At 46.0% G+C, this 22,859-nt stretch overlaps 1 protein-coding gene across 2 annotated transcripts in view; it reads left to right on the forward strand.

Annotated features, from left to right (window-relative positions):
• ZNF341 (zinc finger protein 341) overlaps positions 1 to 22,859 on the forward strand; it is a 47,090-nt gene extending 24,231 nt beyond the window's left edge. The window contains exons 9-15 of one of the 2 annotated variants that reach the window (XM_037811882.1): positions 1,110 to 1,300; positions 5,727 to 5,935; positions 14,667 to 14,763; positions 16,353 to 16,485; positions 19,230 to 19,341; positions 19,613 to 19,683; positions 21,469 to 22,858. In XM_037811882.1, coding sequence (XP_037667810.1) covers positions 1,110 to 1,300; positions 5,727 to 5,935; positions 14,667 to 14,763; positions 16,353 to 16,485; positions 19,230 to 19,341; positions 19,613 to 19,683; positions 21,469 to 21,998 — 1,343 coding nt within the window. In that variant the 3' untranslated portion in view covers positions 21,999 to 22,858. Of the gene's footprint in view, positions 1 to 1,109; positions 1,301 to 5,726; positions 5,936 to 14,666; positions 14,764 to 16,352; positions 16,486 to 19,229; positions 19,342 to 19,612; positions 19,684 to 21,468 lie in introns of both variants that reach the window. The other variant, XM_037811883.1, reaches the window with a different exon arrangement.

The following is a 22,859-nucleotide window of genomic DNA, read 5'->3' on the forward strand; positions in this document are numbered from 1 at the left end:
TACAGATTAAAAACAGCAAAAAAGAGGATGAAATTAATTTTATTAATATATTTTGTTTGGTCCAGTATATCTAAAATATTATCATTCAAACTTGTAATAGAAAGAAATTGTTAATGAGATATTTTACATTTTTTTATGCTAAGTTTTCAAAATCCTGTGTGTATTTTACATTTATTGTACGTCTGAATTTGTACTGGCCACATTTCAAGTTCTTAGTAGCCAGGTGTGACTCATGGCCACCACATTGGATAGTGCAAGACAAGAGCCTGTCCCCCTCCCCATGAAGTCCCAAGGGTAAGCACTGCTAGCCACATGCCAGCCAAGGAAGGGGGTGTTTTGCTGGGTGAGCAGTGTGTGGCCATTTTTATTTTACCTCCTTCTATCATTGCTTCCGGTTTGAAATAGCTTTAGTGTGTGTTTAACCTTTCTGTGTGTTTTGTGAGCTACTTGGGGAAGAAACCATTTCTTTCATTTCTTTCAAAACTCCAGCAGTGCCTAACAGCAAGGGTTCAACCATTTATGGAAGCCCACTATGTGCCAGGCCCTTGGGCTTCCAGAGATGAGGTGGAGGCTCCTGATCTTGAGGAGAGTGAGGAATAGTCGAGGGAGGGAGGGACAACTGAGCACATGGTTACAATTAGAATAAGGAGCTGGGGAGGCAGTATAAGTACAGCTAGGGGGCAGTATTCAGAGCTTGTAACGACCCTGGAGACGTCTATAGAGTCGGAAGGAAAGGATGGGGTGGGGGTGGGGGAGCTTGAGACAACAGCTATTTTTCAGCCTATGTGCAGGTATTTCAGTGCCTTATCATCCAGAATGCTGTATCCATGCATGCCAGCTGAATACAAGTACAGTGCCTTGAGCACAGTGGCCAACACCGAGCACAAAGTAGGTGGCAGGTTAAACAACAGAGCACACAGTGGGTGCTCTGTAGCTCCTTCTGGAATGGCATTGCTCTCTGTATCCAACACCAAGCACTTAGTAGGTGGCAGGGTGAACAACAACAGAGCACATGGTAGGTGCCTTGTGGATCCTTCTGGAATGATGTGCCTCTCTGTTCTGACTCTTCTGCTCTTTTCAGTGACTTTCCTCCCTGGCTTTCTCTGCAGGGTTGGGCCAGACCCTGGCAAGTGCCCCGCAGCCCCAGGCCTTGCCCATGGCAGATGAGGATGAGGGGGACAAGCTGGAGACGAAGCAGGTAGTCTTCATCGATAGCTCCTACCTGTGCCAGTTCTGTCCCAGCAAGTTCAGCACCTACTTCCAGCTCAAGTCCCACATGACCCAGCATAAGAACGAGCAGGTAAATGGGTGGTGGGCAGCAGGGACCACAGCCACCCCTGTCATGAGCCCTGGGTGGAGCTGGGGCCTTGAACACTTGTCTAGAAGAGGATGGGGAGTGGGCCTCAGTTCCTCTGAGGTGCCATCTCATCACCCAGCATGGGCCAAGCCCCTCCTCCCTTCTGCCTGGGTGGGGCCAGCTTGGGGAGGAACTGCTCCTCTTGAGGGTCATGTGATGAAGGGAATCAGGCACAGGAAAAATTCATAGCACCCTGAGAAGATACAAGGTCTAAAAATCTACCTAAGGGGATTCAGGACTCCAGTCTTTGTTTTTTTTTTTTAATTTAGATATTCACATACCATATGATTTGCATTTTCAAAGTGAACACTTTAGTGGTATTTTAGTTTATTCACAAAGTCATGCAACCATTGCCACTATCTAATTCCAGAACATTTTCATCACCCCGTAAAGAAACCCTGTACCTATTGGCAGTCACTCCGCATCCCCCCAGCCCCTGACCACCACTAATCTTCTTTCTGTCTCTGTGGATTTGCCTGTTCTCGACATTTCTTATAAATGGAATCTAAAAATACTTGGCCTTTGGTGAGTGGCTTCTCTGACTTAACGTCATGGTTTCAAGGTTCATCCATATTGTAGTATATATCAGAACTTCATTCCTTTTTATGGCTGAATGATATTCCATTGTATGTATATATCACATTTGTTTATCCATCTCTCAGTTGATGGGCAGTTGAGTTGTCCCACCTTTTGGCTGTTATAAACAATGTTGGCAAAAACATTTGTGTACAAGTTTTTGTATGAATATATGTCTTTATTTCTCTTGCAAATATTCCTAGGAATGGAATTTTTGGGTCATCGGATAACTTTATTCTGGTCTTTACTTTTTAAAATAACTTTTATTATTATTTTTTCTCCTTATGAAAGTACCCTGTACCCAATATAGAATTGGAAAATTAAGAGAAGTGTGAAGAATGTGGAGGTTAACATTTACTAAGTACTTATTATGTGTTGGACACCCTGCTACATGCTTTACATTCAGTATTTGATTCAGTCCTCACTACAGCTTAGAGGTCGTCATTTTCAGTGTGTCCATTTTACAGATGAGGAAACAGGGCCTGAGAGAGGTGAAATGACTTATCTAAGATTCAAAGCCAGATCTGTTTGACTCCAAACCCCATGTTCTTAGCCAGCTGGCAATAGGTTCTCCTGAGAAAACTCTCATCACCCCTAACCTTGCAACGCAGTGATAACCCTAATAATGCAATACAAAATCCAGTATATTTTGTGGCATTTGTTTATTTTTTATTTTTTGAATTACCACTGGGATCACACATACACATATAATTTTGAATTGTGCTTCTTTTTTGAAATAGCTTTTTTTTTAAACATTTTATTTTGAAATAATTATAGAGCTGCAGGAAGTCACAAAGTTGGGGCAGAGGGGTCCCTTGTACCCTTCACTCGGTCTCCCCCAAGGTTTATGTCTTACATGACTATAGTACTGTTCCAAAACTAGGAAACTGACATCAGTATAAAGAGTGTGTATGGTTCTGTGTCATTTTATCACCTGTGTAGATTTGTGTCACCACCATTACAATCAAGCTACAGAGTTATTCCATTACCACAACGATCCCCCTCATGCTACTCCTTTATAGTTACACCCCCCACCACCATCCTTAACCCCTGACAACTCTACTCTGTTCTCCATCTGTATAAATTTTTTTGTTTTAAGAATGTTTTATGAAAGGAATCATGCACTATGTGGCCTTTTGAGATTTTTTTGTTGTTGCTGTTAGAGAAGTTGTAGGTTTACAGAAAAATCATGCAGAAAGCACAGGGTTCCTAAATACCCACCTCACACATACACTATTTTCCCTATTATTAACACTTTGCACTAATGTGGTAACTTTGTTACAACTGATGAAACAATATTACTATAATTATTCTATTAACTGTAGCCATAGTTTACATTAAGGTTCACTGTGTTATACAGGCCTGTTTTTTGTTTTATTTTGTTTTTTAATTTTTAAGAAATTTGTTTGTTTTCACTCAGCGTGATGCCCTTGAGATTTGCGCTTTTTTAAAAAAACTAATTTTATATTCTTAGCATTTTCCCATGTCACCATTCTTGAAATCATAATTTTAATGGCTCATTTTTGAAAATTCCCTAATTGAATTATTTCCTGAATCTTGCTTTTATAAACAAAACCATAGTGAATGTCATTGTAATCAAATCTTTGTCCACATCTCTGGATTTTTTCCTTGCACTGGATTTCTAGGAGGAGCTTAGTGCTGACTCAGACAATTAGGCTTCACAATTAGGAAGTTTGTCATCTTACTTAACAGGCCTGAAACTGTCAGTTGACTCAACACGGCCTCAAGGACCCTGTGTCTTTCTAGCTCTCATCACTACCATTTCCGGGTGTCATCTCATTCTCTACTGACAGGTTGCCTCATGGACCTGAGTTGTGTTCTTCTAGGCAGCAATCCAGAGACAGCACTGTCTGTGAGCAGAAGAGGTTATCTTTTCTGTGTCTTATTTACAAACAAGGAAACCTTTCCCAGAAGCCCTCCACAAGTCTCTCATTGGCCAGACCCAGATGCGCTATCATTTAGGAATACATGATTGTGCCATAATTATCAGATAATAGGCTAAATATGTAGGATGTATTTCTCATATCAAAAGAAGACCACAAATAGGCAATGCTGGGCTTGTATAAGAGGTCAGGAATGTTATCTTGGACCCAGACTCTGGGTTTTCTGGTTTTTCTGTTCTGAAATCCATAGTATGTGGTTTTTTTCCTCAAGGTTGCTGGGTAGCTGCAGTAACTCCAGCTATTGCATCTGCATTCCAGTCAGTATAAAAGAGAAAAGTAGAAGGGATTTCTTCTAGGAGGCTTTTGTCTTTTTGATCTAGGAGTGATGCCTTCCCCAATGACTACTTCCTCTACATTATTGGCAAGAAAGCAGTCACATAGCTGACTCTAGCTGCACAGGAGCCAAGAGGATCAAGTGTTTTAGCCAGGCATGTTACCATCCTGAGCAAATCAGAGTTCACTTTGTGAGGAAGAAGGGGTGTGTGGAATTGTATAAGGAACCAGTTGTGTAGTACTTGTTAAAGTATAATTTTCAAAATGTTAAATACTTAATTCTCATGCAAACAGAGTTCATGAGTCAGAATTTTTCTTAGCTCATTAATAAGGGAATTGGCAGGATGGCAAAGGCAGTTCAAAAGAGAATATGAGAGATTGAAATCTATACCTATATATAACTATAACAATGAAAAAAACACTGAAACAAGAATGCTGAATTAGATACAAATCTAGTTAATGTCTTTTAGGGCAATGAAAAAACCATGAGTCTTGGATTATCTCCTCTGCCTGCCAAAAATCATTTGCATCTGATTGGTTTTCTGCAAGTTAACACTTAACCTTACAGAGCCTGGGTCCTCATCAATAGTGAGTCAGAACAAGTTACACCCCCAAAGAGTGTAATGACCCTTAGACAGGCTGGTTAGATGAAGTTCCGAATAGCAGTTCTCAAGGTGAGGTCTGAGGACCAGCATCAGATCACCTGGGCACTTGCTGGGAGTGCACATTTCAGATCGCCCAGACCTGCTGAATCAGAAACTCTGGGAATGGCACCCAGCAATCTGTGATTTTGATGCATGTTCAAGTTTGAGAGCCACTACTCCAGTATGACATTAAAAGGGCATGCAGTCACCTTTTCACCGTATTTCCAAGTTTTGGATAATTTTTCTAAACATACTCATGCAGCATAGGGCCTGAGGCAAGGTAAATGGGGCCATCATCACTGGCTGAGAAAAGAGGATCCTCTAATCAAAATAAAAGAAGAGTTGCAATCACTGGATGAGAAATCAATGTGGTATGTGCATATAATGGAATACTATTTAGCTGTGAAAAAGAATGAAGTTCTGATACATACTACAACATGGATGAACCGTGAGGACATGGTATTGAGTGAAATAAGCCAGACACTAAAGGACAAATATTGGTTGATCTCACTTATATGAAATAACTAGAATATGCAAATTCATAGAGACAGAAAGATTACAGGTTACCAGGGTGGGGGTGGGGCATGGGGAGTTAATGTTAATTGGAACAGAATTTCTGTTTGGGGTGATGGAAAAGTTTTGGTAATGGATGCTGATGATAGCATAACACTGTGAGTGTAATTAATACAACTGAATTGTATATTTGAAAGTAACTAAAATGGGAAATGTTACGTTGTGTGTATGTTACCACAGTTAAAAAAAACAACCCACAACGCCACCCCTCGGGCTCCAGTGGCAGGGGAGCAGGGGAATGGCAGTGTCTGAGGCAGATGCCAGAGGGCAGGGGGTGGCCGTGGAGGCTGCTGCCCTCCACCCCCGCCTTCCTTCACCTGTCTTGCATCTTCCCTCGAGGTGTACAAGTGTGTGGTCAAAAGCTGCGCCCAGACGTTCCCAAAGCTCGACACGTTTCTGGAGCACATCAAGAGCCACCAGGAGGAGCTGAGCTATCGCTGCCATCTCTGTGGCAAGGACTTCCCCTCGCTGTACGACTTGGGGGTGCACCAGTACTCCCACAGCCTCCTGCCGCAGCACAGCCCCAAGAAGGACAGTGCCGTCTACAAGTAAGCGTCCACCCCACTTCCCTCTTCCCCAGAGGGCAGGCAGGGAGCCCAGGGGGCTGCGGCCGTGGCATTTCTGATCACTCAGACCAGTGAGACACCTGAGAGGGGAAACTGAGGCTCCAGGTTGGGGTTCAGCGTGGCAGCATGTGTCTGCACCTCGGTACCAGTGGACGAAAGATGTAGGCCCTTTGCACATCATCTTTCAACTTGGTAGACTCATATGGAGGGAAGCCCTTTTTATCCTAGCAAAAGGAAACCGATATTTCCTCGTTCATAGAAGAAAAAGGTTTGATTATTTTTCTGAACAAAAACAAAATTGCAAAAATGCTATCTTGTCTGATAATCTACCAAACTTGGGTTACAGTTAAAACTGTATACTGATTCCTAGAATGAAAAAAAAAAAGAATGAACAAGCACAGGTTTAAAGGCAAAAATCTAAAAATAAGATTAGTTTTTTTTTTTTACAATCTGTGGAATTTAGGTTTAAATTGAAGCTATATGCCAGTTCTTAGAATGAATAAGAAATGAAGCAAGTGTAGATATTATATGGGGTAATTTTTTATGACAAAATTGTATGATAGCATGATGCACCATCCTTTACATCACTTTAGTCTTTTCTACTGCAGTCATTAAGAGAGCCCCTTTGGCACAAATGATGAAGGACTCCCTCAGTTTTGCCATGTAGTTTTAATCCTTAGGTCTTCAAATCATTCTCTCTGGAGCTATTGATCCTGTCCTTGTACTTGTCAAGTGTCTCTTCCTCAGTTATTTTCCATTCCCTCTTCCAGCCCCTCCTTTGTCAATGGTGTTATCTGCAGATATCCAACAGCACTTCCCTGACTTCGTGAAATCCCTCCTTTTTTGCTCTGCAGTCATTTTGCAGTACATTTGCCCTTTGCCATCTGAGAGGAGCAGTCCCACAAGGCCCTATACACAGTGTATGGGGATAGACGTTAGTGAAAAGCAAGGAGGAATGTGTGTGGGGGGGAACTCAACCAAGTTCACTAGTGAATATTTCCATGTTAAAATGGTTTTTGCTTCCCTGCACAATGTTAGAACACAGGGACTTGGCCAGTGACCTCTGCTGTTGGGGCCTTCCCTGTAACTCCTGGGTGAGGCTTCTGGAGTTCAGAGATAAGCAAATACAGACCTCGAGCTTGAAAGGCATAGGCAGCTCAAGGGAGACAGGCTTGGAAACTGGTATTTACCACATGCTATGATAAAATGTTATCATAGACATAGCAGGGAAACTGTCCCTGAAGCAGAGATATCTGAACTGGGTTTTGAAGGATGAGTAGGAGTTTCCCAGGCTGACAAGGGTTAGGATAGAGTGTATTCCTAGCGGGGGAATAGCAGGTATAGAGATACAAAATAAAATAGCAGGTGGTTTAGAAGGACTTTTGTGCACAGTGGAAATGCGAGGGGGTGCTTAGATGGGGCATGAGGAAGAAAGTAGAGTTGCTGCATGAAGGGTCTTATAACAATCACAGGAGGTTTGAGAAATTGGCTGGGGATTGGGACTCAAAAAATGGAGTGTAGGGTAGTTTGCCCCAAGGGAGACAGAAATGGGCCTAGAGAGGAAGGGAAGACGAGTGAAACTTTGACCAGCCAAAAGGCAGTATATTAGTTTTCTAGGACTGCTGTAACAAATTGCCATAAATGAGGTGGCTTAAGACAACAGAAACTGATTCTCTCACAGCCCGTGAGGCTAAAAGTCTGAAATCAAGATGTTGGCAGGGCCATGCTCCCTCTGAAGGCTCTGGGGAGGAATCCCTCCTTGCCTCTCCTTGGCTTCTGGTCATTGCTGGTAATCCTTGGCTTTCCTTGGCTTGTAGCTGCATCACCCCAGTTTCTGCTTTTGTCTTCACATGGGCATCTTTCCTCTGGGTGTGTCTGTGTCTCTGTATCTAAATCTCCCTCTCCTTCCTCTTATAAAGACACCAGTCATTGGATTTGAGCCCACCCTGATCCAGTATGACCTCATCTTAACTTGATTACATCTCCAAAGACCCTATTACCAAATAAGGTCACACTGAGGTTCCAGGGGTTAGGACTTGAACATATCTTTTAGGGGGACACTATTCAACTCACTACAGGCAATGACAAATAATTCCCATTTGTACTCAGGGAGTTTTCTTTTGCTTTTGCTCTTCCAATCTGTGGATTATTTGTGAGTTCCTGGGGCTGTGTGGCTCTCCCAAGTGACAGGCTGATTAAAGAGAGGCAAGCACTTACTAGCCACCAAGCTCTGACTTAGGGGCACTGTTCTAGTTTGCTAATGCTGCCAGAATGCAAAACACCAGAAATAGATCGGCTTTTATAAAAGAGGGTTTATTTGGTTACATGATTACAGTCTTAAGGCCATAAAGTGTCCAAGGTAATGCATCAACAATCGAGTACCTTCACTGGAGGATGGCCAATGGTGTCTGGAAAACCTCTGTTAGCTGGGAAGGCACGTAGCTGGCATCTGCTCTGGAGTTCTGGTCTCAAAATGGCTTTCTCCTGGGACGTTCCTCTCTAGGCTTCAGCTTCTCTCCAAAATGTCATTTTCGGTTGCTCTTGGGTCGTTTGTCCTCTCTTAGCTTCTCCGGAGCAAAAGTCTGCTTTCAAAGGCCGTCTCCAAAATGTCTCTGTAAGCTGAAGCTCGTGTCTCAGTTCCAGTGCATTCTTCAAAGTGTCCCTCTTGGCTGTAGTTCCAGTGCATTCTTCAAAGTGTCCCTCTTGGCTGTAGCAAGCTCGCTCCTTCTGATTGAGCTTATATAGTGCTCCAGTAAACTAATCAAGACCCATGCTGAATGGGTAGGGCCACACCTCCATGGAAATTATCTCATCAGAGTTATCACCTACAGTTGGGTGGGTCACATCTCCATGGAAATACTCAAAGGATTCCAATCAAATCAGCACTAAAACGTCTGCCCAACAAGATCACATCAAAGAATATGGCTTTTTCTGGGGGACATAATACATTCAAACTGGCACATTCCACCCCCTGGACCCAAGAAAAACATATTCTTTCCAAATACAAAATACATTCATCCCACAACAATATCACAGAAACAAATCATTTCAGTAACAACAGTTAAGTACAAGATTCCACCAAAATCAATTACAGGCATGGGCTGTCCAAAAGCATAATTCCCCTCTAGCTATGGACCTGTGAAATTTAGAACAAGTTATGTACTTCCAAGATACAAAGGAGGGACAGTCATAGGGTAAATATTTCCATTGCCATAAGGAGAAACTGAAAGGAAAACAGGGTTAACAGGACCAAAACAGTTCCTAAAACCTGCAGGACAAACTCCATTAGATTTCAAAGTCTGATAGTCATTTACAGAACAACGTTGCATCCTTGGGGCTTGAGAGAGCAGGAGTCTAACCCTTCCTAAGGGCCTTTTTGGCAGTTCTTTCCTCTCCAAACGCTGGGGTGAGTTCTCCAACATATCCACACATTGGGGAGAACACCTTCTCGGCCCCACCCTCCTCAAACATCAGGGCAGTACCTGGATTCTCTACCATCTCTGGGGCACACACTTCAGAACAATGGGGTGGCGGCCAGGCTCTCCCCATTCCCCTGGGAACGTGCTCCACCCTCTTTGGGTCCTGGAGTAGCAAAACTCTTCCAGAGTATCGAGGTGGAAAGCCCACCCTCGACCTCCGGGGCAAACTCACCCTTTCCATGCATGTGGGGCACTCCACTCTCTCAGCCCGAGACCTCTTGACTCCAGACCTCAACCTCCATGGCTCTTGTTCTAGTTTGCTAATGCTGCCAGAATGCAAAACACCAGAGATGGATTGGCTTTTATAAAAGGGAGTTTATTTGGTTAAACAGTTACTGTCTTAAGGCCATTAAGTGTCCTTCAACAAAGGGTACCTTCACTGGAGAATGGTCAGTGTCATCTGAAAAACCTCTGTTATGCTGGGAAAGCATGTGGCTGGCGTCTGCTCCAAATTCTGGCTTCAAAATGGCTCCCTCCCAGGACCTTCCTCTCTACGCTTCAGTTTCTCTCCAAAATGTCACTCTCATTTGCTCTTCAAAGTGTCACTCACAGCTGCACTGAGTTCCTTCTGTTTGTCAGCTCATTTATATGGCTCCACTGATCAAGGCCCACCATGAATGGGTGGGGCCACGCCTCCATGGAAATTATCTCATCAGACTTATCACCTACAGTAGGGTGGGGCACATTTCCATGTACTGACCCTGCAATTCCAGATGGTGGGTAATCTTCTCCCCATTTGAGGACACTGAGGCTCAGAGAGGACACGTGACCTGCCCACCATAGTAACAATGTCAGCACCGAGCTCGGATTTGAGCACAAGCCTGGGACTTTGGAAGCTTCAGAAACTCAGGTCTTGGAGTTTGCAGGCTGAGGATTGAGCCCAGTGCTGACGGCCCTGTGCCTGCAGTCAGTCATTTCTCCCAGGTTCTCCGGCTGGGGTCAGAGTGCCAGAAGCTTCTTTGTAGCTGTCAGAGCTGCCGTCCTGGCCAGAGGGTCAGGCGTGAGAAGGCAAAGCAACATCTGGATGGCCTGAGGGTGGAACGGTGTCACGGGTAACAATAAGGGCTCTGGGACCAGCCCACCTGTGCTCAAATCCCGGCAAGACTGCAAACCTGATGGACGACCTTGGCAAGGCCTTCAGCCACTCTGGACCTCAGTTTTCTCATCTGTGAAATGGGGACAACGATTGTGCGTAACCCAACTGGATTATTTGCAAGGATCAGGTAAAACGAGCATGAAGCACCTAGACATAGTGCCTGGGACATAGTAGGTACTCAATAAATGTTACTGCTGCAGTTTTGTGATGTGTGTTATTCAGGTATCGATTTGGCTGCATGCAGAGGAAACCCAGAATATTAGGGTGAGAGTTTATTTCTCTCTCACAGAAATGCTTGAGTGGGTGTGGTAGCGTCCTCATATTTTCGGAGGTCTAGGCCCTGTCAATCTGGCTGCTCTGCCCCCTTGACCCCACTGCCTTGGCCTGTTTATCTCCTTGGGGTACCTCCCTAGACCCCCAAGTGAATTTCATGCACACCATTCTGTATGTGCTTACATTTAATTTTTCTTTTTTTAAAAGGAAGAGTTATTGATTTTTTTCTTTTTTTCTACTAATTAGAAAAGCAATCCATGTGCAATGCAAAGAAAAGGATCAAAAAAAAAGAAAAAAAAACCTTATTGCTCAAAGATAACCACTGTTAACCTCTTGGTATATGTCTTTTCATATATATCTGTGTCAAACATGTGTATGCTTTGAATGTAGGTATAAATATCACAGGCTATAGTTTGAGTCTGGTCATCCCAGACACAGTAACTGGATTTGGTAAAATTCATCGCATCATCTTGCCCTTGCACAATTTCCAGCAAACAGACTGAAACTTAATGGGATCATGGTAGACATTTGGTTTTGTCACATAAAACTTTTGCAGTTACAACTATAATATGGGGGAAAAAGCCTATAATATGGCTGTCTTTGCATTTCAGCACAGACTTCTCTTGTTCTTTTAAATAGCTACTTAGTATTTCATCGTACATGGATGTGCCATAATTCATTTTAACTGGTCCCTATTACTGAGTAGTTGGATTATTTCCAGTTTGTTGTTATTACAGATGATTCATTAGGGAACAACTTTGAATGTACATCTTTACTCCTTTGTAAATAAGTTCCTAGAAGTGATTTTGCAGGATAGAAAGTTCAAGGTTTTTTTTGTTTTTTGTTTTTTGTTTTTTAAGATAAGTTACCTACTTCAAAAAATAATATGTGTACACAGGACAACATTTTAAAACTACAAAAGGGCATAGAGTGAAAAGAATTCCCCCCATCTGCCCTGACCCACTTCCTCATTCATTGGCAGAAAGTATTCTTTTTAAAGTTTTTACTTTGACATAATTTCAGACTTAAAGAAAAGTTACAAGAATAGGACAAAGACTTCCCATATATACCCTTCACCCAGATCTTCCAAATGTGAACTTGTTACCACATTTGCTCAATCTTATTCTGAACTATTAGGGAATGATTTGCAGACATGATGCCTCTTTCCCCTTTGCTGTCTGTGTGTATTAACTAAACACAAGGATAATCCCTTACATAAGCAGAGTATGGTTAGCAGAGTCAGGAAGTTAACAGTGATACAATTCTGCTGTCTCATCTACAGACCTTATTCAAGTTTTTCCAATTGTTCCAATAATATCCTTTAGAGGAAAAGAAATAAAAAATGTCTTTTCTGATCCGAGATCCAATCTATATCTTCCTTCATTTCATCAAATTTATTTAGCATTAGTTGCCTCCACTCCTGTGTCTCAGCTGAGCTATTAGTTTGTTCCTTTGGCTGGTCCATGTTTTCGTGTTTCCTGGTATGGCTTGTTATCTTAAGTTGTCTAGGCATCTGATTCTCTTGATTAGTTTATTTTGGAGCTTGTTTTCTGTCTTTTACCTAGTGGTTTTCTTGTTGGTTGGCTTTGTTTTCTGGCCTCTGTTATTCAGTTCAGCTTATTCTAGACCTCTAACTTAGGTTCTATTTAGTTGATCAGAATTTTTCCCCTCTTGTTTTTTCTGTTTCTTGCTCTGCCTCTATGTAACCTTTTTGTGAGTGGGTCTCCTCAGATATGGTCGACCCTAGTCAGATTTTCCCAGTCTAGTGAGGCCCAGGTCTCATTGGGAGGGTATGGAGTTTTCCTGAGAATGAGACCCTCCTATGAGGCCTTTAGAATTGGTGCTTTTCCTCTCCTGTCCAGCAGGTGGCGCTGGCCAGCCCGCAGCTCCCCCACCAGTGTAAGGAGGTGTGGAGCCTTTAGTTCTCCTGGTGACTCTGATCCTGTCGGGGGCGTGGCTGACTGAAGCAATGTTCGCTGAGATCTCCGCTTTTCCTCCAATTCCAAACTTGTGTCCAATGTGTGACTGGTTACTGGAGACCCCGAAAACACTGTTTCATATAGTTCTTGGGTAATTGCCAGCTGCTCTAGGGGAGAGACGAAATTCTGCTCCTCACCACTCCGCCATCTTGCCCCCCCGAGATCCAATCTAGAACCACATGTTGTGTTTAGTTATCATATCTCTTTAGTCTTGTTAAACTGGATGTTCCTCATTCTTTGTCTTTCATAACCTTGATATTTTTGAAGAAAGAGTACAGGCCACTTGTTTTGTAGAATGTACTTGGTTTGGGTTTGTCTGATTTTATCTCATGATTAGATTCAGGATACATACTTTTGGCAGGAATATCACAAAGTGATGTGTCCTTCTCAGTGCACCGTATTGGCAGGCACAGAATGTTGATTTGTCCCATTACTGGTAATGTTAGCTTGGATGACTTAGTTAAGGTGGTGTTTCTGGCAGGGAATTTTGATTTTAGTAGTTATTGCTAAACTACCTCCTAATCCAACCTACGTCTCCTCCCCACTGTAGCATGTCGGATTCCTGTCTTCAGCAGCTTGTTAGGTCTTTCTGGAAGCACACATTCTCTTTAGCTCAGCTCCTACCTCCATTTCCTCTTTCTCTCCTGCCACCCAGAGGCCTTTAGCATGTGGTTTGCAGAGTGTGGTCCGAGGGACCCCCCTGGGCCCGCCATGGGTGCAGCCTGCCTGGCGTGGTGGACAGAGTGGCAGGGTTCACTTCTCTGGTTTGGCGTTTCCTTACCGGTATCGCAGAAACAGGCACACTTGCTGGCAGATGTTTTCTCGATAGGGAGGTGGCTGCGTGTTCTTCCTTCAGAGTGTTCTGTGGTCTGAAACTGCCAGCCATAATGATGTTAAAAGACCCTGCTTTTAGTGCTTTGTGGTTTGTGAGCTGTTTGGCTAGTTGTGTCCTCTGACTCTTGTGACCATCTTAAAAATGAATGAGAGGGGGACAGGCCCATTTGGGATTCTTAACCCCATTTTATGTGTGAGGAAACTGAGGGTCAGAGGCAAGAAGGAGCCAGGCCTGGATCCCCGTCTGTCTGACTCATGTAACAGATTCTCACTAATGCTTGGAGCAAGGTGTGAAAAGAGCAGATAGAGTCTCTGCTTCCAGAACTCATTTTTTAGTGGGAGAGACAGACAATAACCAAGTGAGCAAATAAATAAAATAATTTCAGATAGTGGGTGCTAAGAAGAAAATAAAACTGAGTGACATTATAAGGAGTGGCCAAGGGTGGAGAGTGGGGGAACCTTGAGGCAAGGTGCTTGGGGAGGGCCTCTCTGAGGAGGTGACACTTAAGCTGAGATATGAAGTATGAGAAAAAACTTCCTGGGGGAAGACTTGGGAAGAATGTTCCAGGTAACAGGAATGGGGAGTGCAAAGGCCCTGAGGTGGGAATGAGCTTGGCCTGTTTGAAGTGACTTGAGGAGAAAAGTTGAGGAGGCCGGGGTGACTGGAACAGAGTGGAGAAAGCTGAGTTCTGCGAGGTAGGAGAGGGCAGGTCAGTAGGACCTGGTAAGCCAGGGCACAGCTTGATCTGATTTTCATTTTTTAAAGGTTCCCTCTGGCTGCCCCATGGAGAATGGACCCCAGGGGGCGGGGAGGAAGCTAAGCTGAGAGACCAGTGAGGGGGTTATTGCACACATCCGAGTGACAGACGATAGCAGCTTGATTGGGATAGAGAGGTTGGAAAGCAAGAAGAATGGACAGATTTGAGACTGACTTAAATATAGGTTTTTGCCTCCTAATGTTGGCCCTGGGAGGTGGGCTGGTTCCTGCACCTGCTGGGCAAGCCCGGTCCTCACAGGCTCCTCTCTTACATCTCCTGCTCCTTCCCATTTAGGTGTGTCAAATGCGTCAACAAATACTCCACCCCTGAGGCCCTGGAGCACCACCTGCAGACCGCCACCCACAACTTTCCCTGCCCGCACTGCCAAAAGGTGGGTGCTGCTGCCAGCTTTCCCGGGGCTGGGCGGTCACAGGGGGTACAGAGGTGGTGGAGGAAATGCCTCACCTTTTCCTTTTCCCCTCGTACTCCAGTATGTGCCGGCAGGGCTCAGGGCTGCATCCACAAATTGCTCTTTATCTTTGAAGAGTAAGTGCTCTGCCTGGCCTGATTTACCCAGAGGTGGCCGTGCTGAGAGCGGCTGCTGAGCCAGGCCAGGCTCGCTGATGCAGGGTGAGGCCTCTCCTCGGCCCAGGCCCAGAGTCCAAACAGAGGCCTCCCAGCTCACTGATTTGTTATTATCATTGTTATTATTTGTTCTTCTTTTCAGTGAATTTGGAGGCCCTCACTAAAGCCTGGCCCTTAATATCATCAAATATCCTGGCAGTGCTCAGATTTCCAATTGTCTCAAAACCATCATAATTTTTAAAAAGTTGTTTGTTTGAATCAGGTCCACATATTGCAATTAGTTGGCATTAAGAAAAATCTCTATTAATCTACAGGTTCCCCCTACCATAGCCCTTTTATTTTCTTTTAATTTATTTCTTGAAGAAACTGGCTGTGGAGTTTCCCACAGTCTGGGTTTTGCTGATTACATCCCCCTGGTGTGTTTAACCTGTTTCTTTGTTTTACTCATTTTCTTACAACTTTATGGGCAGATTTTCCAGGACAGCCCTGGTTTCATTTCTTCTGCCTCGTTGTAGCTGTTTCTAATGATAAATGTTTATTTGAGGCTTTGGAATGGGTAGTCCAAGTAAAAGGTATCGTGGATTGTGCCAGATGCTGTTCTGCATTTTTTTGTGAATTGACTCATTTAATACTTACCACAATCCTGGGAGGTAGATGTACTATTATTATTTCTGAGGCACAGAAAAATCACCCAGCTAGGAAATGGTGGGGCTACTAAGTAATAAGGCAGTTGGTTCTGTGTTCATGATCACTTCTCTGAAACAAATGAATTGAAAATATGCAGTGAATGAATAAATGAATGTCTTTCTTAAGCCTGGTCTTAGCTTCTGTGTTTTCTGGCTTTTTATTACCTTTCCATTCATATTTTCAAATTATTTGGTCATTTATTCTTTCATTCTTTTACTTGTCAGTTATTTGACTCAGGCCCTGTGCTGGGAAATTTAAATCCCTCTCTGCCCTCTTTGAGTTCCCTGTGTAACAGTGGGTTAAATACTGTACCCAAGCACTGTAAAATGTGGGTAGACATTCAAGGGAGGAGTTTGCTTTGCTTGATACTGCACTGGGGAGTGAGGGAAGGTTTTACAGAAGCAGTCACCCCTGAGTTAGGTCTTGAAGGATGAATAGGAGTTTGTCAGGCTAAAGGAGAAAGGTCCTCTGGGTTGAACGAATAGCCTGGGCAGAAGCTCAAAGCTGGCATGTTTTGTCTGGGCTTATGGGTGAGTAGTGGGAGCCGTAAGTTCCTGAACTCAGCCCTCAGGTGAGCCCTGGCCCCGGTGGGCAGAAAGGAAGGTATCTCCATAGGTGCTGAAGTGAGGGGCCCTTTGAGCTCAAAAAGATGACCAGGGCAGGGAGGCCTGGAGACCCAGACCTAAAGCCGGCTCATCTCTTCCGCAGGTGTTTCCTTGTGAACGCTACCTGCGGCGTCACCTGCCCACCCATGGCAGTGGGGGAAGGTTTAAGTGCCAGGTGTGTAAGAAGTTCTTCCGGCGGGAGCACTACCTCAAGCTGCATGCTCACATCCACTCAGGTGGGTGCCACAGCCCTCCTGCCTAGTTCCCACCCAGTTCCCCTCCGTGTCCCCATCCCCCTGCTGACCTGTTCCTCACCCCCCTCCAGTCCCCCTTCCTTCCCCTTCCCTTCTGACCCCCCCAACTTCCTGCCTTCACTCATGAGCCAGGGGTTCCCTGGAGGTGGGGGCAGGACTGTTGACTATGCCCCCTAAAAGTTAGCCCCCCTCAGACCACTCTAGGCCTCAGACCCTTCTGGAGGGGGCCACTGTTCTCACTGCAAAACTCCCGCACAAGCCTGAACAAACCCCCCTCTCCTTGGTTCCCCAATTGAGACATACTGATATTTTATTTTCTTTTTGTCTGTAAATGGTCTTTTTTATGAGTTAAAACAATTTTTAATCAGCTTTTTTCATTGATAAAGATAACAAATTATGGAAAAGGATTCAAAGATGGAGAAAACCTGATGAAAAAGTTCTTGACAGTACAAAAGCATATATAAAAGAGATAATCCTCCTTATTCCCCCCACCTCAGATTAACACTTCAAGTGTTTTTCCTTTTTTTTTTTTTTAAATGATCTACGGTAAAAAATTATTTTATATTGCAATCCAGTATATAACTATATACATTCAGAATATGTTGAAACAAAGGTTTAATAAAACCATAGTTTCTGTTCTAGTCTCTTCAATTTTAATTTTCAATTTTAGTTTTAAAATAAGCTCCAACCAGTTGTGCCTGGAAGTTTGCAGTTTGAAAAATATTTCTAATTCCCCTCCCCAAAGGCAGTGGTTATTAGCAGCCCAGTCTAGGTCATTTTAGTGCTATTTTATGTTTATTTTTAAACAACATGCTTGCTTATTTTTACACAAATAGGCACATAATATCCCTTATATTATGTACCTTTTTTCTTCACTTAATATACCTTGAAGATGTTCCCTAACAGTATCTTTTTTAGAGCTGTTACTATTCCTCTGAATGGATTTACCATCTTTTATTCAACCAACCCCCTATGGATGGATGCTGAAATTACTTTTCAGCTCTGTGGGTCCCTTGGCAAGCTTTTGGGAATATTTCTGTGGTATATATTCCTTAGCAGTAAAAATGCTAGGTTAAAACATATATGCATTGGTAATTTTTATAGACATTACCAAACTATTTTCTTTAAGTTTTAAAAAGTATTCTTAATCAAAAGTAAGGCATTCTTATTCCATTAAAAATGGAAACAGTATAGAAGTACATAAAGTAAAATGTAAAACACCCCCTTCAAGTTTTACTTGCTACTGACAGTTTGTTGTGTGTCCTCCCCTGTCCTCTCTGTGCATATTCTGTGTATGTACAAACACACACGGCCTAGGGTTTTCGGCGGGGGGAGGGGGATTGTGTTTTTTCCCAACGAGAAAGGGACTGTGTTAAGCTGTTCCACAGCTTTCGTTTCTCCTTGCCAGTGTGTCCAGGAGGTCTTTCCAGATCAGGAAACACAGATAGACCTTAATCATTTTAATGACTGCAGAGCATTCCACTTAAGGACCAGAATTTCCTTAACCATAGGGTTGGCATTTTTCAAAAGCACTTTATTCATTCCGGAGGGAGAACAAAGAGGAAATAAAGGCAGGAAATCAAAAGAGCCCAGTGGCAGCCCTTTTTCAAAGGGCAAGTTGTGACCCCACTGGCACTTGGCAGGCTCCTCCCTTGGTTTCCTGAGGGCTCCCTGGTGGCCCCTGACCCCTTCAGGTGAGAGCTGTCCCTTCTCCCCACTGCACACACAGGGAGGTCGGGCCCCCCCCATACCTTCTCCTGCCATAGGGAGACCTGAGGTCACACTGCCGGGCCGGAAGCTTTGTTCCCCCTGACACTACGCACGGAGCCGGAGCAAGCCACTCCACCTCTCTGGTCCTCAGTTATCTCATCTGTAAAATGAGGATAACAATAGTACTTACCTCACGGTTTGTTGCCAGGATCCCATCAGATGAGGTGTAATTTCCATCTCCCTCATGGTGGACCCTTTCAGTGGGACCATCCACCCCGTTCCTCAGGCCGCACCTTAGACTCTTCCTTGACCCCTCTCTTCCTCTCACACCCACGGCCAGTCCCTTAGCGAGAGCTGTCGATTCCACTTCCCAAACACAGCCTGGATCAGCCACTTCCCCTTTCCCCTGACTGCACCAGCCTCCTTCCTGCCTCCTCCCTCATCCACCTCAGTCTGTTCTCCACATGCAGCCGAGGGAACCTGTTGAAATCATCAGTCAGCTCCTGTCCCTCCTCTAGTCAGACCCTCTGGCAGCTTCTCATCTTGCTCAGAGTAAAATCCAGACTTCCTGTCTCGACCTTCCAGTCTGGCCCAGCTGTCTCACTGACCTCACCTCCCACCTTCGACTCCCATCTGCCTCTCTGCGGCAGTCACATTGGCCTCTCCGTTGTTCCTCAGATACACCAAGCACGTTCCCACCTCAGGGCCTTTGCACTTGCTTTTCCTTTTGCCTGGGGCCCTCTCCCCAAGATTTCCACTTGGCAGCTCCTTTAGCAACCTCAGGTCTCAGCTCAGATGGTTCCACATCAGAAAGGCCTTTCCTGAGCACCTTATCTAAAATAGCCCCTTCTTCTCCTTTGCAAAAAAGGAAAAGAAAAAGTCACGAAAACTTGTAGAAGCTGTTTCCCCCAGGCCACCTCCCAAAAGGAACTGCTGGCCCAACAGGCCAAGTGGTGACCCCTGGGCTGCATGCCCACTCTCCCCGTCACTCCCCTTATCTGTGTCTCCTCCGGCAGGTGAAAAGCCCTACAAATGCTCCGTGTGCGAGTCTGCATTCAATCGCAAGGACAAACTGAAGAGACACATGTTGATCCATGAGCCATTCAAGAAATACAAATGCCCCTTCTTGTGAGTAGAGGCTGGTACGGGTCGGGGAGGGGGTGGATTCCCCCAGCGGGGGCCCCTGGAGGGTGCAAGACAGAAAGATGTCAGGTCTGCGGACCAAAGGCCTGCTCTCCTTCTGTCCTGTCCTGGTCCCTGCCTGCCTCACTCTCTACCCTGCTTCCTTGCCCAGTCCTTAGAATGGACAAGGGTGTCCCTTATGTCCAGGGCCAGCAGAGGGACCACCAAGAGGGTCCTAAGCTTGGTGAGCTCCCGTTGACCAGGTTTTGGGTTCTAGGACACACACAGGCTGCAGTAAGGAGTTCAACCGGCCGGACAAACTGAAGGCTCACATCCTCTCCCATTCTGGTAAGCGGCTTGAGGGGCTACCAGGAGGGGCAGGCCTGCCAGGAGAAGAAAGAGCAGACACACCCAGGAGGTTTATTAGTCCCTGCCTGGAACATTCCATCCAATAGACTTTCACCCATGTGGGCTGTGAGCCAGCCCTGTGTTAGGGTCCTCAGGGAAAACAGAAGTGAATCAGACATGGTCCTCAGACTGAGGGGGAAACAGACCTGGAAGAGATCACTGGAAGTCGGAGAGGTTTCCAGTGTGCTAGAGGCATGGATCAGGTGTGGAGGAGATCGGATTCCAGCCAGGTCCAAGACATGGCCAGGAAGGTTGCTTGGTCTTCTCAGCAGGGCAGGGGGTGTCGAGCAGGTCTCCAGACCACTCCTCAGGTTCCCAGGGCCTCCACGGAGTTTCCCCAGAGGCTGCTGCTCCCCAGAGCAGCTTGACTAGCTTTCCACATACTATTTCTATTTGGTCCAGAACAGAGTTTTTCAACCTTGGCATTTTTGACATTTTGAGCTGGATAATTCTTTATTGTGGGGGTCTGTCCTGTGCATTGTAGGATGCTATGTAGCATCCCTGGCCTCTGCCCTCTAGATGCCAGTAGCATCCCCCCTCCAGTGGTGATAACCAAACATTGTCTCCATACATTGCCAAATGTCCTCTGGAGGGTAAAATCGTCCCTGGTTGAGAGTCAATGGTCTAGAGAGGATTCAGTGCCTAAAGGAAGTTTGAAGACTGGGAGAGTAGTTTGAGTTCTTAGAGATAGAGGGCCTGGGTTGGAGTCCTGGCCCTGCCACTCTCCTGCTGGGTGGTTTCAGGCAAGTCATGCCCCTTTCTGAGCCTCCTTCCCAGAAGCCTGAGGGGGCTGAAGACATTTGTGATTGGTACTGGCCCAGGTGGGTGTGGGCTGGAGTTGACTTCCTGGTGCCCATGAAGACATCAGTAGTTCATTCAACAGGTGGCTGCTGAGAGCTTACCACATGCCAAGCACTGGGCGTGCTTGGGAGAATCAGACAGGCAGAACCTGCCCCTGCCCTCCTGGGAAAGCTTAGTGCTTCATGATGAAGATCAAAAGGCAATGAACAAATAGCAGTAAAGTATACCAAATGTGGAGACAGAAATAAACAGGATGACAGGGCAGAGAATGAAAGTGGGGCATTTGGTAGGGCCTCTCTGAGGAGGTGACTTGAAAACTGAGTCCTGAGGGATGAGAAAAGCTGGGAACTTTCTGGAGTGAGGGAGCAGCAGAGGCAAAGTCCTTAGGCAGAGAGGAGACTGGGTGGCAGGGGAGGCATTCGAGGCAAGGAAAGGTAGATGGGAGGCCTGAAGCACAGGAAACAAGGTGGGTAGAAGAAAGGATGGGGCTGAAAGGAGGTTGGTTTGGGGAGCAGGTCAGACTGCATGGGACTTTGTGGGAAACTTGGGTATCACTGGAGGGTTTGGACCCAGGAGGAAACAGGCAGACTGGAGAGATGGTGGTGGCCTGAACCGGATGGTAACTTGGCAAATTAGCTGAGGTTCAGGGATTGAGTAGGCAGCTCCATGCAGAGGGAAAAACAAGTGCAGAGCCCAGAGGTGGGAGCCAGCTTGGTGCATTTGAGGAGAGTGAGTGTGGCTGGCTCAGAGTGGTGGAGAGAAAGTAGGAGATGAGATTGGAAAGGGATCAGGGCCAGATGGCACAGGTACTTGTAGACCAAGGCGAGACCAAGGCGAGAGATGGGTTTTTATTTCAAGTGCAGCAGGCACCACTGCAAGGCAAGGCCTCGGTGGCCCCTCACTGACTTCCCCCTCACTCCCCAGGCATGAAGCTCCACAAGTGTGCCCTGTGCAGCAAGGCCTTCAGCCGCCGTGCCCACCTTGCTGAGCACCAGCGTGCTCACACGGGCAACTACAAGTTCCGCTGTGCTGGCTGTGCCAAGGGCTTTTCCCGCCACAAATACCTCAAGGATCACCGCTGCCGCCTCGGCCCCCCTAAGGACAAGGACCTGCAAGCCCGGCGGCCCCCCCGGAGGAGGGCAGCCTCCCACAGCAGCAGCAGTGGCGGGCACAAGGTGATGATGCCTCTGCCTGACCCGCTGGGGCTGCAGGAGCTGAAGGACACAGGGGCTGGAGCGGTGCCCGAGGCCGCCCCTGGCAAGCCATCCTTTGCCGAGCCAGATGCTGTGCTGTCTATTGTGGTGGGTGGCACAGTGGGCGGGGAGCCTGAGCTGGTGGTGCCCGGGCATGCAGAGGGGCTGGGCTCCAATCTGGCTCTGGCAGAACTGCAGGCAGGGGCTGAGGGCCCGTGTGCCATGCTCACCGTGCCCGTCTACATCCAGGCCTCGGAGTGATGGACCCATAGTGTTTGCTCATGCTTGAGTCAGGGCCTCTTGGGGACAGCCTAGAGATCCTTCCCAATGGAAACAAGCTGTCTGTGGAAATCCTTTTGGAGCATCATTTCTAAGCTCTGGCCTGTGGTTGCCCTCCTGTGTCCATCCCCCCTTCTGCTGGAAAGCCTTGCAGGATTCTGGGATCTGAAATTCTATAGCTCCCGGGCAGGGAGAGATGGCAAGAGAGATGGCCGGAGCCTGAGCAGCTCAGGGTCTGGCTGGTCCTGGCAGAGGTCCTTCTCCTTCTCTCCTAAGAGAACACAGGGCAGGCCTCCCAACCACACTGCAGCTGCCTCAGGGCGACCTCTTATCAGACTACATTTTGGGAGGCTTGAAATGGTCTGAGCCTTTTCTCCTGGACCTTTTCTCATACGGCTCCTTGTAGCAGCCTGAAGACAACTCTGTGATGTAGACATTTAGGAGGCACTCGAGTGTCGTGGTTAGAGGGCAGGTATCAGCCAGATCTGGCTTCAGATCCAAGTGTTACCACTCATTCGCATTGAACAAGTCACTTCACCTCTTTGAGCCCCGTGTTCTTCATCTGTACAATGGGGCTAATAATAGTACTACCTCATAGGGTTGTCATGGGGATCCAGGATGATGAAAAAGGGCTCACTATGGTACCCAACACTCCGAAAGTGCTCAATAAATGTTTTTGTCACAATTGTGTGTCTGAATGGCTCAGGTCCGAGCCTTGGGAGATTCTTTCTCAGCCTCTAGGTGGCAGCACTTCTCCCCCTCAAGGTGCTGGGGGTTGAGGGGTCCCATGTGTCTCCCACACATCTGATTCTTCTGCCTTGGCTGCCCCTTGTTAGACATGAA

This window comes from Choloepus didactylus, chromosome 19 (genome assembly GCF_015220235.1).
Source record: "Choloepus didactylus isolate mChoDid1 chromosome 19, mChoDid1.pri, whole genome shotgun sequence".
Taxonomy (NCBI): Eukaryota; Metazoa; Chordata; class Mammalia; order Pilosa; family Megalonychidae; genus Choloepus; species Choloepus didactylus.